We start from the raw sequence: 21,200 nt of genomic DNA on the forward strand, positions 1-21,200 counted from the left end.
GAAACTGTCCACCAGAGGACCGCTGGAAGGTTAAAACCCTTCACTGAGGCAGCGTCACAGGCTCAAACACTCCTACAAACGTCAGCATGGGGATTCGACCCACATTGGACGGACGCAGTGGACGCGTGTGACAGAGGAAGCCGTGGCTTTAGTGATGTCCGTCCATGTTTTTAACTTGATAACACCGGGGAGTGTGTGTTCGGCCGCAGCGCGGATGTGACTCCGATGCCGCTGTCACCGCGTCTCCCACCGTCTTGCTTCTGGCTGTTTCACCCCCTCTGCCTCCAAAACGATGTCCGACAAACCGCACGCGAACGAGGAACCAGCATGAGCACTTCCCATGCACATGCACACACTCACTCACACACTCACACACACACACACACACACTACACACACACACACACACCACACACACACACACACACCCCAGCCACTGTCCATGACATGAACACTATCTCAGGCTCACTTGGCGCCACTTAAAGGCTCCCACTTTGAAACTGACACTCAGCTTGGCAGCAGCACTGAACAAAAGCCTGTGTGCGTGTGTGTGTATGTGTGTGTGTGTGTAAGAACACGACTGATAAAAATGTTTTCCAGCTACTCTGACTCTGTATCGAGATCCTCCAACGTGCACTAGGATGTTAGGATTAATCGTAGTTGGGATTAACTGCGATTATGAAAGAATTTTCATAATCACGGCATCTCGCGAGACTTACTGTGACAGGATTTACAGCGGAGATGCAGAAATAGCAGGAACACCCACCTGAATGTCGTCTCCCACACGCGAGAACCACTTCAGCCCCCGAGATGTTGGACAGAAACAGTCTACCAGAACTTTTTTCCACCAAACAAACGCATGGAACCATTTTGGATTCATGACCCGGATGTTCTCACAAATGGTGAACGTCGGCGTCAGTTCACCCTTTTTCAAGGCAGGAGAGAGAGACAGAGGAAGAGAAGAGCTGTGGCCGCTCTATGTCTCCTTCCAATAGTTCTGAAGACAAGAATATAAAACAATTGTAAAGTTATGCTGGTTTGTAAGGGCTGAGGGGATGATGGCGATGTCTCAATATTCTTGTCCAGTCTATTGATCCCCTCACAAACAGACGTTTTTATTAATTAAATCCATCCCATTCTTATTAATTTATTGATATATTTTTATTATTATTTTTAGCCAAACATTAACACTGACAAGCTGCAGCGCAGCCAAACCAGCCAAAGGCTGAACCATGTGGTGGCACATTTTATATGATGCCCTTTCAGAAACCTGGAAAACCTGGATTTCTTAAAAAAAAAAAAAAAAAAAAGATATGTCCTTATTATTATGTATATTGGGATAAGAGGGGTTGTTTTCTTTGAGGATAATCGCACCTCCAAAATCTGTAATGGCGCCATCTCTCTCACACACACACACACACAGAAATCTCAGCTGTTTTATGTCCCGACGAATTCTGACGTCTATTTCTGAGGCCGTCCACCTTCAGTCGCGACCTTTCTCTCCTCCGACTTTGGTTACGCATGTATGTGCAAGCATGCGAGCGTGGAGAGGTAAAAGAGGTGCAACACAATAGACACGGTTAAATGCAGCACGTCGCCTCGTTCCTGGCAGACGACCAGACGTGCTTTTAGAGACGACTTCTTCTGGCGAATGCAAAAACAAGGACGCGTCGCCCTGAGGGTTAATGTAATTATAGGAAGCGTATGACTGCCAAACCAATTAGGGACTTGTCACAGGGCTGCTTGTGTGATAACACTGGAATCTGTGGCAGTGGAAAAGACAGGTGAGTCTATTCCTGGTGAACCATGTTGTTCTATTTCAGTTCGCACTTTCTGACAGGGGTGTTAGAGTGATGAGTGAACCCTGAAAAATAGATTTGACTTTCAGATGCATAATAAAGCTTGATCGTTTGCTTCATTTATCTCTGTAGGACAATCATTACGCAGAGAAAACGTTAAATGTTCTCGCGGTGTTGAAACCCAAGTTCACACCTTTGCCGTTTTATTCCGCTTCAGCACGGACTGTACAGGCTGTTTTCTGCTCCATTTGGAGCAGCTGACAACGGAGCGCGCCAGTTACAGGAACTCAAAGGACATTGCCAAGGTCAGATAGGGACAGCTGAGGAGGGACGAAATAAAACTTTAAATGAATATCCTTCACGTTTGAACCTGAATTTGTTTGGAATCTGTCCTTCAGATTCTTGGGCTGCATCTACAAATATAAAGTACGTGTGATGATTCTCGTGCAAAAAGACGTGTTCAGCAGCTGGTTTATGATGCTGGAAGGAATAAATGCTTGTGACCCTCAGTTCTGTTGTCAGTTCTGGTTAAATGACTGGAATGTCTGCAAACTCCGGCATATTTAAATTTGTATTTTACAGAGTCTGCTCATTTATTATTTTTACTTTATTGTCTATATTTTATACTTTTATATTTTATTTTGTGGACTTTTCAACCATGCACTATGCACTTTATATGTGCCTGCTTTTATCTTCTAACTGAAATGCATTTGTTTCATTTTGTAATGCTGAGGACACGTGAATAAAGTACTGAATCTTGAATGACTCCCTTTTCAAATATGAATAGTAAAGTGTTCACATTAGTTCATATGACAGACGACAAACCATGTTCTCTCATCGTGTTGGAGCTGAAGGTCGACACGGCATCAACACGTAAAGAGGCTATGTGAGGTGGGATGGCGATTGTGCGTGTGTGTTGTGTGTGTTTCTTACTCTTTATGGGGATGATGAGCTGGGGGGATGACGGGCTGGATCATCGAGCCGCCGTGCTCCAGCATGTCATGGATTCCTTGGCGAGCGAAGAACTCGTACGGGTGAATTGTCTCACATAAGCCATCAAAGAACATGGGCAGGTAGTGGTGGTAGTCCAGCTTCTCGATGTCCACCTGAGGAGAGACGTTCACGTCAGAAACTGGCAGAGGTCCATCGAGAGCGTCGTTCATGAAGGAAATTGGTGTGAGAATGCGTGTTGAAGGAGACCATTGGCTTCCAGGAGGTTTGCTGCTCACTAATGAGCTGCCCACCACAGCTAGATAGATCAAAGGTGATCTCCTCGGGCACTCATATTAACCAGAACTTTATTTTATTTTAAATTTGTTTTCATTTGTACTTTTATTGTGTGCTCAACAAATAAAATAAAAAATAAAAAACAAAACTGATTGCACATGAAGGCAGCATCATTCCTCTGTTGTTGTTTGTTGATATCAGCTTTGCACAATATGTGAAAGCTAAAGTTCCTCCCTTCAGGGTCATAAACACACACACACACACACACTTCTGGACACATCGCTGAGGACTGAGGACAGCTGCTGCTCATGAGATCATGACACGAGGACGTTTACTCTGACATTGGACTCTAAGGACACACATGTCCCCGCAGTGTGTCGTGTTCAGTCACATGATGCTGATTATGATCCGAGTCAATGGAACATCAACAACAAAGGGAGAACGATGAGGGTGTATAATTACAGGATACAACACATTATCTGAAAAAAAGCATGTACCTGCGCATAGGAAGGTAATTAAGGACAAATATTATTCAATGAAACAGTATCATCACAATAAAGGCCCCAACAGCTGCTTTTAGGTGCTGAAGACATTTGTCACAGGTTTTTGATTTTGATGCAAAGTCTCTCAAGTGTGTGCGGCCATCGGGGCAGGGGGAGCGGCGCAGAAAACACCCAACTGGAACGACCGTCCCTGTCCTTGAGCCTCCGCCTGTGTGTTTGTCCAGCACATCATATGAAATGCAGAACGGGTCTAGAGCCAACGCAGTATGTGTGTGTATAGATGGGATCTAGTTACTGAGTGTGTTTGGATAAGAGGGGTATCAGCCGTAGCGCCGCATCCCAATGGCACCATTGTTGAGCGTGAGGTCAGGGGTCGAATAGGGGATGCGGCTTCGTGGTGTAATGAAAAGGTAATCCTGCTGGCACGCAGGCAAATAGACCCCAGGAGTCCTTGAGGACAGCTGAAAGTCACGGAGTCAGGAGACACACTCGTCGACGCACGCACGCAGCACGCACACGCCACGCACACGCACACACACACCCACACCCACACACCCCGCTGGGTCACGCTGCGCTGTGCTCAAATGTCACCCAGGCAGTGACGCTCTGCGCTTTCAAGTCCCCAGCCCTCGCTATGCCATCGGTCAGGGCCAGGACTTCAAAGTAAGGCACACCCCAAGCTGACAACCCCCCCACCACTTGGTAAGGACAGAGGAGGAGGGAGTTGGGCAGGGTGGCAAGATGGCGACAGAGATGGAGGGGCTCACGTTGTCAGCGCAGAGAGACAGGGCTGATTGCTTTGGAGGCCATTTGCCGGGCCAACCTTGGACCTTCTCCTGCTCTTGGTGGAGTTCGTCGCTGTGAGTCAGGCGGACTGCCGACGACGACAAAAACCTAAACACGAGTGTGGAGAGATGACCAGGACGGAGGCGGGAGGACACTGTCGAGTCAGACGCACGTCATGAACACGAGACGTGACACGAAGCAGCATCGGCACCAAGAGTTTCATATTTCTGGAACCATCTTCTGGATGAAAATTATCAAAAAATATTTATTAATATATGATTTCACACCAAAAAAAATTTTTTTTAAATACTTGAAGACACAATCCAGCAGCGCGGAAGCTGTGGGGGTCCATTACAGTACCTGGTAGCATTAACGGGCTGTTTGGGAGAGTTTGCCTCCGGAGTCTGTGATGCTCTTAATCAAAATCACATAAACAAACCCACTTAGGGACGGGCTGGAGATTTAAGGTAGCACTGAAGTGGGGACAATCAGCAGACTCCTTCACACACACACACACACACACACACTCCCAGAGAATCTCAATCAGCCACACTGAGGCGGGAACTCTTGTATCCGTTATCGATTCTTCGCCCAGGTTTGTTTGTCTTTGAGTGCCGGTGGGAATCACCCTCACAGAGCCCAGGGAGTCAATGAGAGCGGAGAGAAGCAAACAATTAGCTGTGGGACTCTCTCTCTCTCACCACACACACACACACACACACACACCTGTGTGTCCTCCTCTGTTCAGCTTTACAATAGCAGACATGAATCAGACAGAGTCTCTGCTTGTTGTCCCCTGACCAGACACCGGGAGGAAGGGGGACAGCAGCGAGCCTCTTTAAATCCACACATCCACAACTGGACTGGAACACGTGTGTGTGTGTGTCAATGCAAATGTGGGACATCCTGTAGCATACCCGGCATGCTCAGATGTGATGAGCTCTCTACCAAGGTGCTGTGAGTCATTGGTGGCTGAAGGCATAGTCGTACCGAGCAGGATTAGCTACAGAAGGCCAAGGCTACGTAAAATAATGTAGAATAGAATAGAATATGTTTATTCTATTCATGGAATAGAATAAGTCGTACATAGAATAAGTCTGTTCATGGAGTGCAAGTATGGACCAGTGTCAAAGTGGAGCTGAAGAAATGTCCAAACAGGGTATTTCATAACAGGGTTAGAGATGAAGAATTTATTTTTTATGATTTAATTCTTGCTTATTTTTGTTTGTTGTTTTTATCTTATGTATTATTTTATTTTATTTTGTTTATTTTACTTTGTTTTGTTTGTTTAAATAAAAATACATTTGTTTAGTGATTTCTTAATTTCAAAACAAGCTAACTTATTCAGGTTGGCAGTTGATATTTTGTGTTCTTTTCTAAACTAAAAGCACGGCTCTCATAGTACATTTGCAGCTGTCCTGAGCTGCGTTTGAAACACGTGCACATCCACAAACGTAGAACAACGATCCATTGTTTTGTCTGGGAGTGTTGTTACAAGCAGACGGTGTGTTTGAGCGGTGCTGACTGACGTTTGACAGCGCGTACATGTCAAAAAGACATGCAGCACTGAAAACACCACATGTATTACACAGATCCAGGAGGACACCAGAGAATTCTCGTCAGTCATCAGTGGACATCGAACTGACTCGGCGTCGCTGTGACATCATGTGTGGACAAATACGTAGGCTCAAGTAGTAGAATACGATGAAATCCTACATTCATCTGCCCAAAGCAGCAGTTGAGTAAATCGCAGCTCAAATGTGAGCGTGAATTGTTGGAGGGAAAACCCTGTTGGAGTGGCACTCAGCCTGAGAATCAATCATGTCGACAAACAGCAAAGACACAAAAAATATTTTTCTCCTCCTTTTTTTTTTCCAGAAACGCAATCAATTAGAACATCATGGTGAGTTAAAGCAGCTCCTGGACAACACAGACTTACTTATGTATTCACCCCATCCCGACAGGTGTCATCAAACCGTGTGCTCTCAGTGCGAGGATGAGGAAGAGGAGACGGGGAAAAAAATATTTTTGACTGCGTTGGAGGTCACGGGAAGAGGAGCAGGGCTGGAATGGGGAAACGATAAGGGCGGGAATAAGAAGCGAGTCCTCTCGCTATCTCCTCTGACAGCTGTTTCCATCTAACAGGCGTGCGAGTGTGCTCGACTCAAAGCAGCCGTCGTGGAGTGCACGGTGTCAATTGAAATGATACCCAACACACGCTGGATCAGACCATTGTGAGGCTTCAAACGTGGCTGAAATCTGGGGCACCGGGTGTGTTGAATTCGGCGCGCAGAACTACCTCTCACCCACCGAGATGACAAAGAGTTTTCTATCGGCGGACAGTCACGGTCAGCGGCCCCCCAGCCCAACACCGGGGACCACATGAGGTGGTACGAGGGATGGTCCGTGAACCACCAGCTCAGAGATGAAGAAACACACTGGCAGGTGGTTCTAATAATAAGTTGTAAACAGATAAACAACAAATAAACTAATAAATGATAATATAACATAAATACATACATTGTTATTTGGGGGCACCATTTGAGTTTCAAAGATGGGCGGAGTCTGGAGCCTGTGTCTCAGTGAGGCAGAAGATGTCCAGGTTTGTTCTTATTATTATTCAGTGACACATGTTCTTGAGCAAAAGCAAAAGTCACGTGAATAAACACGAGTGTTTGACTTTGCTGCAGGTTGCTGGTCAGTGAAGACGTGGACGACAGTGTGTTGGTGTTCCCTCTATGTGTGTCTGAGGTCTGATAATGACGTGTCATGTGACTGACACCAGAGTTTGGACAGAAAGCCCCGATCCAGACCACCTGTTTTTGGGGGGCCCCCGGTCAGGAGTTTGCTTTGTTCCATACCTGAGTGTGATTCCTGCGCTAAAAACTAGCTTTTCTTCCACCTGTCGGTGTGACAAACCGCTGAGTTTCCGTTGGAAAACGCCCACAGTGGCCGTTTAACCAACCTATCGATGAGCGTGAAGTCGCAGCGTGAGCGAGGGCCGGCCGGCTGCTGCTCTAACAGTGATTACAGCTCAGCAGACGAGCTTGACAACACACAGTGTAATCAAGTCTGGGGGTGGGGGGGGTGTAATCAGCATTTCCCCTCCAATCAGCCCCAAAATCACTGTCTCTAATCTGCAGCCAGCCATTGATGGGTTTGATGGATAGGATGGATTTGTTATCTGGCTGTGGGGGTCTGCAGGGAGCACAACAACAAGCGCGAGCAAAAGACGCAGCCAGCTTATCAGCTATAGCTACATTTGTTACCGGCTCCCCTCGTCGAGCGCACTGAGCTTTTCCTCACAGGCTACAACGGCGGCTCTCCTCTCATTTATCATACAGAAGAATTAAATGTGGACACTTCAAAGTACTTCCACACACCAGGGTCCCCGGGGGCGTGTGTTTTCTCCCTGTTTAAAATGGAAAGGGCCAATCCATCAGCGGTTGTTTGTGATGGGAACAGAAACCGGAGAGAGTGTTTGTGTGCAGCTGACGTGCTGCTGCGCGCTTTCAACAGGAGCAAGTTCCTGTTTGTATCTATGCATGAATTAGACACTTGTACTCAGCTCGCAGGGAATGTTCACGCAGGATTTCACAGGCTGAAAGTTAATTATGGTCAGTTCTTTTCCCCTTTCTTTGTTTCTATCGACTCTTACTGAATGTTCTGTGTTCACACGTCGCAGGTCAGTATGTGAACTGCTTGGACTTCAACGGCACCCTTCAGGTAAAATCCTGTTCTTAAAGGGGAAATAAGACATGCTGACTTGGTGTTGGAATAAGAATGTGACATGGGATGTAACTGAGGAAGGAGATGCAGCTGGAACGGTGTTAGTAAATGACCTGTCAGGGGTATTTAAAGCTTTAAATTAAGATTTTTTTTTTTTGGACATGGAACGAACAATTAATAACTGACACTGTGACTGAAGAGGCACAGAACATTCACCCATGTGTGCATGTCAAGAGACAAAGGTGAAATAAATGAATGTCAAATTAACACCGTTTTAAAAAAGGAAAGGACATGGAGACGTCAAACAAAACCTTCAGCGATCCTCTTCTCACTGTGTGTGTGTGTGTGTGTGGTTACATGTCATGCAGGGGGAACGTACGGGGCCCAAATAATGCTTTTTCAGCAAGCAAATACCATGAGTGTCGCATCGACTGCCAGCGCGTTGATAAATCTTACTCCTTGTGCTCGCGTGCTGAAGGAAAATCCTCGCGAATGTTCCAACAAATGTGCTCATTTCCAGTGCGCATGTGATGAACGAGCGCCATTGATTTTGTGTATGAAGCCAAAACAATGGAGAACAAGACAAATGTTCGCGCTGTGTGAGACAACAAAGCAGCATGGGCAGAAATTACAGGGCACAACACACAACCGCAGCCGTGTCCCTCTGAGTGGAACACGGCAGACATGGCCATGCATCTTTAATGACATGTAATAATACCTGCAAATAACAGATGGCTCTAAGTTCTGGATGCTCAAACTGACATTAACACACCACAGACAATGAGCTGTAATGAGCCTCCTGTCTGCTTGGTGGCGCCGTACAAACCTGCCTCAGCCAGATCTACCTGGTCCTCTCCGATCGAGTCGAGAGAAATGTTTAAATCAATGTGAATAATGTAAAAAAAATAATGTGAAAGTGTCTCTGTCTACTATAGCAACCATTTTGCTTGTTTTCTTGTCAAATGTCCAGTTGTTCCTACCACTGACAGCTGCCTCTTGCCAACATGACGGGTTGTTGCCCCGTATTAGAAAATGTAACCTGGAGCCAAACTTTGTGTCCCTTACATGGTTTTAACGCAGCTGCCAGCCAATCAGAAAAAACTATTCACCCAGACCACGGTATAAGGCCGACATATCTGCTGTTGGGTAGTAAATTGTCACATACAATGGTGTTACATAATGTAATTTCAAAATAAACACAACAGTAACATCACTGGAGACAAGTTATGTTGGAAATATTTTAGATTTTTTTGTTTTCTTAGGTCTGAGCGGCAGTGTCTGTGTGTGTGCACGTGACTGAAGGTCTGCGTTAAGTAACGATGGCGTTTGTTAGGTGATGAGAAAAACCTTTGGAACGGCAGCCGGCTGTGCAGCTGATGAACAAGGGACGTGGAAATGATTGAGAAGAGGTCCGCATCAGGGTTCACATCTCTCTCTCACACACACACACACACACACACACACACACACACACACACACACACACACACACACACAGACACACACACACAGACACACACACACACAGACACACACACAGCTCCATCATCCACCTGTGAGGATAGAGATGTCTTTTCCCCAGCGTTGATAGCATCTTCCATCCCACAGTTCAACACTCTCACTCAGGGCCTTTGACAAAAGGATAAAATCCAAGAGAAAAGGATTGATTTGAGGCGCTGACTAATGTGCGTAACGCGCACGGCCTCATGAGTGGGGGTGATAGAAACACTTTTGAAATGTCACATGAAATAAAGGGCTACCTGCTTCTGAGCTCACATCAGAACCACTTCTTCTTTATCTACTTCAAGAGTCGTTGTTTCTTTTGAATAATAATGTCAATAATAATAACGATCCTATTATTATTGTTGTAATTATTATTATTAATAATAATAATAGTAATAATAATAATAGTAATAATAATAATAATAATAATAGAGCGACACGGTGGTCCAGTGGTGACCACTGTCGCCGTCCTGGGAGTTTTCATGCTCTTCCCGTGTCAGCGTGGGTTCTCTCTGCGTTCTCCAGTGTCCCCCCACCTCCAACAGCATGCTGAGGTTAATCAGCATGCTGTTAATCAGCATTATCATTGTAAATCACCTGTAGGTGAGAATGTGAGCGTGAATCTGTCCATCACGTGGCCCTGATGAGTTCACCCGTTGACAGCTGGGATTGGCTACAGCACAACCACGACCCGTAACCGGAGCAACGGGAGGTGATGAATGAATAATAATAATTTTAAAAAAGTCCTTCTAACAAGATGTTCTATTCCAGCCTGTTCTAGCTTTACAGGAAAGCAGCATGAGTGAGTGAAAGAGTAGTGAAACAGCTGAGGCCCAAAGATGGCGTACAGGGATTTGTCTCTGCACAACGATCCCCAGAAAACGATCCCACAAATCTAGTTCCATTTGGAAGGAGAGGGAGAGTGAGGGGAGCAAAAAAAAAAAAAGGTGCAGTCAAGCACATGTAATTACAAAAGGCACGACAAGCTGTGCGCCTGCTCGTCTCTGTGACCCACATCGAGGAAGTAAGTCAGAGCTTATCGGAGTGCCACAGGATGGAGGAATCTTTCCCAGCAGTGGCGAGCGCTGCTTGCTCTTCTCACGTGTGACATTAGGACAATGATCGAGCCGGTTGTGGCGGCTGAGCTCCAAGTGCCGAAGGTAGAAACGAGGGAAAAGTCGGCCCTTCTGCTCTGGAGGCAGGCGAGCTGTGGTTTTGCCGCAGAAAAGAGAAATGTGAGAGACCAACGGCTCTCGGTCATCACCACACATCCAGACTATTGATTTGTGATGATCTCAGACTCTTCACCTTCACAGACGTGTGAATAAGAGAACAGACGACCGCTGCTTTTGTTTGCAGCTGTCGTTTCTGCTGGTGTTCTGTCGCCGTCGCAGTGTGAAAGACGGATGCGTTTCTCTCTCTGTTCTCACACAAAAGCCTGCCGAGCGATGTGACAGGCATTGTCAGGTGACAAAGTGAACAGCCAGGAGATGAAGATGGGGATGTGTCTGACAGGTTTACTGCAGAAACTGGAGGTGTGCACTGCCCTCCTGTTAACTGCTGCGCACACACATACACACACACACACACACACACACACACACACACACTTTTAGGTACAACACATTCATCCTAACTACTAATCTACATTTGATAATCAAAAAAAGTTGTATTAATATATTCATACCTTGTTGTTTACAGGTGTACTTTACCTTCCATTCCAGCAGTGAACTGCTGTGGTTGATTCATTCCCTGCGAACAAGTCGTTCAACACAAATCACTCACTAGACTAGAAAACGAAACTAGACTCAAACAAGCGTTGCCAACTTAGCAACTTTGTCACTGCATTTGACAAATCAAACGAGTCTTTCTGCTGTTTTGGAGACTGACACGAAAGCAGGGAAGGATTCGGGGCACGAAGTTTCTGACCTTTTTCTGACCTTTTACTGAACGGATTCTAATGATTCACTGCACCTAAAAGAACTGTTTTTGCCCATTGCTATTGAGAAGTCAACACAAGATATGACTATTTTGATTAACCTAATTGAATGTGACACAGGTTTAGCTGATTCAGCCCTTTTTCTGGATAAAAGAAGAGAAATAAGAAACACATTCATGTATTTTCTCATCCACGAAAAAATGAGCTGCACAGACAGCCAATGCCGAATGAAACCTCAGAAACTGTGGAGAAAAAAAAAGCGGACATTCATGTGGTTGTAATGTGGTTCTGAACTGATAAGCCTGCAGGATGCAGCCCCCCCGTTACCTTTCCTGATTCAGCAGAGGTGAACCTCTGGAAGGATGGGGAACGGCAGGGAGTCCATTTTGAAAAAAAAAAAAAAAGAGCGAGAGAAAGCAGCATACATGAGAAGGCTTTGAATGAAATATGGCTCGTATTATTTCCCCCTGCTTTCCAGACAGGGCCGTCTGTCATGACCAGGAAAGGGCCAAAGAAAGTGGGCTAAGTGGTCAGACCATTTCTTGTGCCTTTCCGAGTGGCTGGATAGATATTAGGATTTTACAGGCTATTACACATGATAATTACAGGGCATATTGAATTCTGTGCAATTTTCTCACACCCACTCCTTCCTCACTCCCTCTTCTCTAAAAATAAACGTCGTACAGTGTATTACCGTCAAATATGGACGGCGGTTCGAAGGTTGTTTGCGAGACGCAATCGGTATCCATGGCGTCCATGTAAATTCAATAACAGCACTCCACTAATTGCGTGGCTTAAACCCAGCTTTAGCTCTTTAGATATTCATCTAAGCCAATTAAGTGAGAGGCGGATTGGGATGGGATGGGGCGTAATCTTTGCTTGAATGTTAAGAGTGCACATTCAAGAGCAATGTCAGAGGAGGACTCAGTCGTCTCTCAATGAGCAGCGGGGATTCCTTCACGCTGTGTGCTTCCACTGCAAAAACACACACCGCTACTTTTTGAGAAATGGTACGAAATGTGTGAAACAGAATGTAATCATGGAGTATTTTTAAGCGCAGTTACAAAGGATGATCAGCATGCGTAGTTCGGAAATGCATAATCTTTGTAGCTTTCAGGCCATTACAAGCGTGCTTTCTGCTTTTTCTTTCTAATACATAGACACACACAATAACCAAATAAAGAAACAACAGATACGTGATCATTGATTAGAAAAGGACATAAACTGTAAATCCATCAATTACGAAAGCAAGACAACCCGCAGTGTTGAAAGCTCTGCGTGCGTCTTCTCCTCCACCGGCTCGGTTTAGTCACGATACAGCAGAGAGAGAAGACAGATAATAAAATGCTGATGGAGTACCCTCAGCGCTACCATTCATCAGCATAATTAAACATAATCAGCACCATCCGCAGAGACAGAGGTGGATTACTGGGGGATTGGGGGCTGCAGAAAAATTAAAGGTGCTATCAGTGATTCTGTACTTGTTTTTCATGAGATTAGTGAACCCTCTTCATGGTCTGCAGGCTGTTTGTTCAACGTATCGGCTGAACAAACATCCAGCGCGGGTAAACGCCGCTGACGCTTTGAGCCGAGGCGCGAGAGGACTTCATGTTTGTGCGCTGCTGCTTTTTCCACACATAGGAGGAATGGAAATGATACTGATGAAACAAAAATACAGACTTGATGGAGAGACACTCCCTTTCTGGAGGAGAGGCGATTTCATGCACTTCATGCTCACATTTTCTCTTTTTAAGGTTATTTTGTTCTACATTTCCAAGACAACGGAGACAAGATGGAGCTCAGCCACAGATTCAGATAGATATGCATCTATTATTAGGGCCTCCAGCCGAATGTGACACCTCGTGAATTTGTCAATACGCCACGCTGAGCGACACGGACCACACAAACACGTGTGTGACATTAACTCTGATGTCCGTCCACTGCCAGATGATCATGCCAACCGCATGCGATCATTACAGGATAAACAAAAGAACGGCGCCGCGTCACCCGTCCGTCTTCAGTGGGAAACAATGAAAGTGAGTAAGACAAGCGTGTGTAAACAGCTGGAGGACGAATCATGTAAACAAGGCTTCTGCTGTCAAGCATCGTCAGCCCGACAAGACTGATCGTTCATGTCGTGCTGTTTTCTGATTGGCTGTTTAGCGCACGTTAGGCCGTAGCAGCCACGTTCCATTTCAGATACTTGTCAGCGTGAACCTCTCCCTGTGCCACGTAGGACCACCGTCCCTTCCCCATTCCTCATCTTTGGCCTGCGGCATCCCGAAACTGCAACGTGTACGTGCGACTCTAATGAGCGAGTGACAAATACTTCCCGGCACAGCACAAACTAGCCCGTCGAGTCTCGCCAGCGTCACGTGTCCGTCCAGCGCCTGCGTCTGATCTGGCATCTTTTTGTCATGTTGTTCTTTGGGGGTCAGCAGACATGCTGGCAGATCATCTGACACAGCCAGTCGGCTCACACCAGAGTCTCCACCCACGTTCCTCTTACACATGCTGATCTGCTCGTCCTCGTCCATTATTCACGGCAGACGGGGGCCATGTCGGCCACTTTACGACGGTTTAAAATTTAAATACTTCACCGACACTGACTCCACGGCAGAAACGTGAATAAAATCTGTTCATCAAATAACTGAATGACAGGTTTAATTAAAGCAGATTACATTTATTTATAGACCTATCGATAAGTCATCTTTAACCAAGACATAAAACAGTATCTGGAAATACTTTTATCAATCCACAACTGTCGGTGAAAGTGCCCAAACACATTTGTATAAAGACGCTTAATGGTTTGTATTTGAACTCATCTATTTGATACAAAACTAATGAATAAAAAATGAGGCGAGATCCACTGTCGACACGTACTAATAAATATATTGGCCGAGCAGATTGGACAGAACTGATTAGAACTCGTCTGGTTTTGTTTGTTTGTTTGTTTGATTTTAATCCTGTTATTTAAGTCAACGGACTAGTTTTAATTACTTCTGCGTGTGCACAGAAGGGTTTGAACGCTGCGCCCGTCCCCTCTGACCCCGACCTTTTCAGACACTTAGAGAATGACGGCGCACCGAATGCCAATTAAATCAACGCATAAACGGGAAATGAAAGAGGCAAAGAGAGCACAGGAGTGTAATTGCCATAAAAGCCCTAAAGGTAAACACATGTCCCCGCAGTGTTATCGGCCAATGAGGAAACGGACGTCTGTCTTTGGGTGTGTGCGCTGAGGTGCAGAGCCGGGGGAGTCGGGCGTGCTCGCCTGCCAACGCGTTGTTCAATTAGCTCCATTTTAATTAGCTCTTAGCCGGAGCGCGGCGAGGCAGAGGGCGCTCGCGGGGAGCCCTGAAGACGTGAGCAGACCGACGAGCTAAAAGAGGCCACTGGATTGCCTCCACTAACTACTGCCCCGGCTCCGACCAGCAGCCGCCGACGCTCGCACCGCCAAGAGGCAACAAATTACATTGGCAACTGGCCTGAGAACAACAACACCTGCACACGCACACATCACGTTTGCTTCTTTATCAGCTTCGCGTCATTTGAATTAAATCCTCTTTTCTTTCCACTTTAAAATAGTAAACAGTCTCTCTCTCTCTGTGTTCACCGTGTCTGACAGTTGCCCTGAGAACTGGTTGTCGTGATACATATTGTTCCTTATGTGGCGCACACGCTGGGCCGATCACACAGCAGGGCTCAGCATGTTACCGCAGACAACCGGTCACACTCACGGCATTTGTCATGAACCGGAGTACCCAGAGAAAAGCCACACAGACACGGGGAGAGCGCACAAGCTCCACAGAAAGAACCGGCCGGGAATCGAACCAGTGATCACCGCAATAATGATGAATCAGCTTAATTTAAAACACGCTGAAAAGATCAGAGTATTTATGGAAAAGTTCCCCGTCGGTTCCCTAAAACATCCCGACAGCTTCTGTGTGCACCAAAACAAATCAAATCTGCAGTGACACATTCCAGGCTGATTTGACTACACTGAGCATCATGTTTTCATGGCTTCTTTCTTCATTTTAGAGTTGCTGTATCTACATCTTCCTTCCGTAGTTTTCCACGTTAATGAGGATACGAACACACGCCACGGAAAACACAGTGCAGGATTGCTCGCGAGCTGTGCGCGTACCCAGGAGCAGCCGTGGTTCTTCTCGTGCGATTAAAATTGTGCCTTAAGTTTGAAAAAGGGGGAGGAAAAAAAAAAAAGCAAAGCATCGCAGCAACCGGTGCATGCCCTGACAGAACGAACCAACGAACATGAGCCCTGCTGCTCTTCGTTTTCCGAGGATTTACAGCATCGGCCTCATTATCTGAAGGTCGGATTACTGCCACACTCTCTGAAATAAAGAGGTTCCACACCACATAAAGCCCCAAATTGTTTTCAGAACTGTCCCACACTCCCTTGCGCTTCCGGCAAAGATCACGGATGACTTCCCGTTTGCACTCCTTTGGTAGATAATGACGAGTTATTCACCCTCAGCCTGACACTCGCCACTTCGCTTGTTTGCTTTAGCACTTGATGCATCAGGATAATTAGAAAGGTCACAAGGACGCGGCCATTTTTTCTCCGCGACACCAAACTGATGAGCCCTGCACTTGAACTGGATCGTAATGGGTTGGTTGAGCCGCCCGGTGACGTGCCAGAACTCTCCAGTGAAGACAGATCGAGGGACCTGCAGATGGAAGAGGGTCCCCTACTTGACTCTGAAGACAGCGAGATAGAGTGAAGGAGGCTGATTAACATATTGTGCAGCAGGAATAGAACCTATCCACTGTTTATTGTCCTGTTCATAAGCAGGGATGTGGTTACGTTTGCAGAGAAACCTACTTTGTGAATTCAAGGAGTGTGAAGGAACTAATACGCTGCAGACAAATACCGTTGGTTAAACCTTCGCCGACTCTCCGGTGAGCTGGTGGAGAATTCTCCCTGCATCACGGTGAAGTAATTGGATGGTTTGAGCCACATTTCCTGAAGCCTTGGGATAGGTAACTCGCTTGTCTGACAGCTGAGGTGTTTGATGTGCGAGCTTTGATCATACAGAATGTAGAGTGGGGCAATCCGATTTGAACATACAGCACAGCGCCGAGAGAAAAAAAAAAGGGATGATCACCTAACTGTTTTCTTTCGTCTCGTTTTGCCTTTTTCCTTTTCTGCTGTGTGAGAAACACACAAAAAAAAATGAAGAAGATGAATACGTCTGAGTTGGAGCGGACGAAACTTGCTAAGGCAGCTGATGACATGACACACACGACTAAAAATACAACTCTGGGCTCGTTCTAAAAGGAGGAGAAAACACAGACGGATAGAGCCAGAGTCTATCTGTGGTCATATCTGATCACCGAGTTCTGAGGTGCAGCCTCAAACAGGCATTTTCATATTTACAGCCAGTTAATATCGGACACAAAATCCAATAATGGATTTCCGGGGTCAACAATGCACAGTGTGTAGCGCTCAGTCAGTGCTCAGTCAGAGCTCCAGGCCTCTACTTGGCCCCGTTTCTCGTCCCCTTCTCTCTCTTTTTGCAATTTGAAAAAAAAAAAAATCTATCTTTCTGAAAATGGTGGACACACTGTAACCTGCACTTATCCAAATACAATGAAATCCTTCCGAAGGAAATGAAAGAGAAAAGGCAGGCACAGCTAGTGTCTGTAAAAGTGTGTGTGTGTGTGTGAGGGGCGAGCGTGTGTGACAGAATGAGGATGAGTTGGAGAGCCCACTCACACAGCGAGTGTCAGCTGAAGACTGTGAGGCATGAAGGACGCCCGCTGAAGATCCGTCGTGGGCGTCTCATGGACACAGGGAGGATTATGAGTGTGACAGGACCTCTGGAAAGAGAGCGGAAAAAAAAAAGAAAAAGAAAAGAAAAAAACAGCGCTTCACTCAGCGTCCTGGCTGGCGAATCAATGAGCCTATTGTTGTGATGTATGTGTCCAGAGGTTTATGGGCCCGTGTGCCGCAGTGTCTGGCTACTGAGGCTCGGAAACGGCTACTGTTGATTATAAAAGACCAGTGGCGCGCGCACGCACACGCACACACACGCACACGCGCACACACACACACACAATCTCTCTCCCGGTGTCTCTCTCTCTCCTTTTATACTTCCATCTACAGCGGAGCCAATCTACTAATGGATGCAGTAGCCTTGTGATTTATTGTTGTCAAAGATGCGCTTCGAGTAAAAAGCACTAAATGATTTAAGTTTGCTGGCAAAATTTACATTTGAAAGCCAGCCCACCCTGGAAAGCGTCTCACATCAAGAATGCAAAGTTGATTATGTGGAGCATCTATTTAGTGGCTCTAAATCAATGTCTTAGCCCTCTCAGTGATATTACTACACCCAGCGTGGGCCGTCTGTGGATTCACGTCGGAAATGGAGATTAAAAGAGCTACGAGGAAGACACCAGTCCAACAAAAGGCTGAATTCTCCGCTGTCAACTTCGATATTAAATCTGCCTGAAGGTTATGGTGGTCTCATTAAACCGAGCTGGAAACTTCCACTTGAGTTAAAGGACTGTGGGCCGTGCGCCTGGAGTAGAACAGGTAGCTCTTTTTCTTCTATCAGCGTAGAAAACATTTCCTCCGTTTTATCTCCCCTCACTTGCACAGGCACGCAAAATCAGTGACTCCCACTTCTATCTCGCTGGCCCTTTTTAACCCACAACAGCCCAGAGGCCCAGAGACAGACCCGGAAGAATTTCTGAGAGATCCCCAGGGTGTCTGGCTGCTGCTCAAACCAGCTGTCGCTCTGGCAGCTAAGTGACCCCCGTCCCCTCTCGTAGACGTGGAATATTCCTCTCACTATCTGTCAACTCTCTATCATCGTGTCTCAGACATGTGTTGCCATGTCGGCCTCTCACGTTGTCGCCATCCCCGGTGGTCTTCCACTGTGCTGCTTTGATGCAGTTCTTAGTGTCTGATACCGATATTGGAGGCACCTTGTTGTAGTCTATGAGCTGCAGCGGGCTGTCAGCCGACGCAGAGACCTCAGAGACGAGCAGCACATTGACACAAATAACCAGCTAAAAAAATGGAAATAAATATTTCAAACGGGCTTGGAAAGTCTTTGGGTCAACGAAAAACCCAACAAAATTGTTATAAACCACAAACCTCTCTGACTGCTGTTGTTCAGCCCCCTTTAGCTCCACCCACATCCACATCCCACATGGACGTCAGCAGCTGAGTGTGTCTCCTATTGACATACATTGACTTCAGAGTTGCCGTCGAGGCCCACTGCGTCCCGCATGGACGCCGGAGGGAACCTCGTGCGCAGAGACGCAGAGGGCGTGAGAAAGCCTTTCCTGTTTGATGAGCTGACATTTGACCTTGCGGGATGATCGTCCGTCCCTTTGCTCTTCTTCGCTCGGCTTCGTCAGCATCTTCTGTTCTCTCAATCTCCCACAAACCATCAGACACATCCAGCAAAACGCTGCCACCAAAGGTCTTTGAAGTAATGTACAAACTAGTGGACAAGGGCTGCTACCAACATCAGCACAATGTTCTAATTATACATTATGCAACACGTTTTGCTGGTCATTAAGGGAAAAGAAATACTCTAATGAGGAATTAGCTGTGAAATAAAACCAGATGTAAGAACAAAACAGGGACACTAATGAGGTGCTATTGATGGGCCAATCATCCTCAGTCAGACTTTCTGTGAGGGACAGTGTGAAAATATACTCAAATTAAGGCAGAACTTCTCAGCAAGGACGGATACCCCCCCCATGTTTTCTTGCTCCAGCAGGTGGAAGCTCCTGGATGATGGTAACAGCTGCACGTGGAAGACTAAACCCTGGATTTACACCGGCTGCGTGTGCGTTGCGTCTCCGATAAGGCACGGCGCCGGATCAAATACGTTTTCATTCTAATCAATGTGTCCATTTACACCGACTGCGTTGTGTTGAGTCTCCGATCCCTCTCAGCTCCGTCAGTCCGGAGCGCTGCGTCGCAAATACGCAGAGGTTCTATTTCTGACGGATGCCGGAGCTGAGACGCATAAATCTGGCGCAAAATCCATAGAGCGGGGGCAGGAAGTCCAACAGAGAAACAAAATAAATATCCGGTTACTTTTCACAATAAAACGCTCGACGTTGACGCCACATCGTATTTCACACTATTTCATCAGTACTTTCAACACATTACATTTATTGAGAGTATTTATTTATGAACGAGCTACTTCCCCATGGTAAAAGCACAAAACACCGAAAAAAAAGTCAAACACAAGCAAGTCCAACTCTCCTCTGTTTCTCCAACAGGTGTTCCTTCCTGGTGTTCCTTCCTGGATTTATCACACATACATGAAGTTTCGCGCGATTATACGTGTTTTCACCGCGGGAACTTGTCGGTCACGTGACTGACGGACCGGAGCCGCGACGCAGTAGAAACGCATCCGGTGTAAATGAACGGAGCGCGCTGACGGAGCAAAGACAGATCGGAGACGCAACGCACACGCAGCCAGTGTAAATCCAGGGTTAGTGGTCAGAATTTAAAAGAGTTGCACCCATAGTAACAGTTTGTTCATAGTTTTTCAGTTTGTACATACACAGTGTGTGCCGCTCTCCCCCCACCCCACCCCCCTGCCTGCATCGGTATCCTCGTCCTGAAAGCAGGCTGTGAAGGACGTGTGGAAATCTCCTGGACCCCCAAGCAGTGCCCTGAGGTTTCCCTACTCGCTGGCTGAGTGACACCAACAGGCAGCGACTTCGATGGATGGATCTATCACCACCTCAGACCTGCTCCTACAACGCCACAGGAGAGCACAGCTCGGTACTGACGGGAGGGAAGATGCCATCCGTGGCACCGCACGGATCAAAGTATTCACATGTGTCATCGGAATAAGGACCAGACCAGAACATACAGAAAAAACACAACACATTTGGCGGAAAGAGTCTATTCCTGTCATGTGATTATAGAAATCATGAAGGCAACCAGCACACATTTAACTACCTGTGTAAAACAAATATGAGGTGTACAGAAAAGACTGTGTACCCCCCACACCCTGCTTCCCCCAAAGCTAAATATAACATTAATAATTTAATTTAATCATCATTTTAAATCTCTTTTTTTTAATTCTTTTAGTATTCTTTTTCTACGTTCAATATTTGGCATCTTACACCAAGACCAATTATTTGGCCATTATTCGGCCACTCTACTTCCACTGACATGTAAAAAGCAGCTTCTGCTGCTTTACAACAGCAGAAGTAAAAGAGTCCACTGACCTTTCCTGTCTGTGTTTCTTTCATTTACTGTGGAGACATTCAGTCAAGTGACTCATGAGTGTACGGTAAAAGATTTAAACCCCACCTCACACATGCGCACACACACCACACAAGCACTCTTTTAAAGAGCTTCAGACGTCACACACGCGCCACAGCCGACACATTACATATCTCATTCAAATTTCACAGTGAGAGCCGTCCATGCTCTCCTCTGCTGAGCTTTAACTCAGACTCCGCTGGCATGTGCGATCAAACAGAGAGATTGAACAACCGACGCGTTGCCTTTCCCTCCGCATGCTGAAAGGCGTCATTAAAAGCACAAGGCTGGAGATACAGTATCAGAGGCAATTTTCCATGCCGTTCCTTTGGAAAAAAAGATGATCCCATTGTTCGAAACAGAGGGAGGAAAGTCTGTCAGAGCCTTTAGATGAGATATAATACACTTCTCCACCGCCTCGACGCTGTAATCTACCGTGATTG

At 46.3% G+C, this 21,200-nt stretch overlaps 1 protein-coding gene across 1 annotated transcript in view; it reads right to left on the minus strand.

Moving 5' to 3' along the window:
* Window positions 1-2,624: 2,624 nt before the first annotated feature.
* PACRG (parkin coregulated) overlaps window positions 2,625-21,200 on the minus strand; it is a gene marked incomplete at its 3' end in the record, with an annotated part of 38,366 nt that continues 19,790 nt past the window's right edge. Inside the window, 2 exon segments of the mRNA XM_078624165.1 lie at window positions 2,625-2,757; window positions 2,759-2,905. Of these exon segments, the coding sequence (XP_078480291.1) occupies window positions 2,625-2,757; window positions 2,759-2,905 (280 nt within the window).

This window comes from Lampetra planeri, unplaced genomic scaffold (genome assembly GCF_965212315.1).
Source record: "Lampetra planeri unplaced genomic scaffold, kcLamPlan1.2.h2 scaffold_644, whole genome shotgun sequence".
NCBI lineage: Eukaryota > Metazoa > Chordata > Hyperoartia > Petromyzontiformes > Petromyzontidae > Lampetra > Lampetra planeri.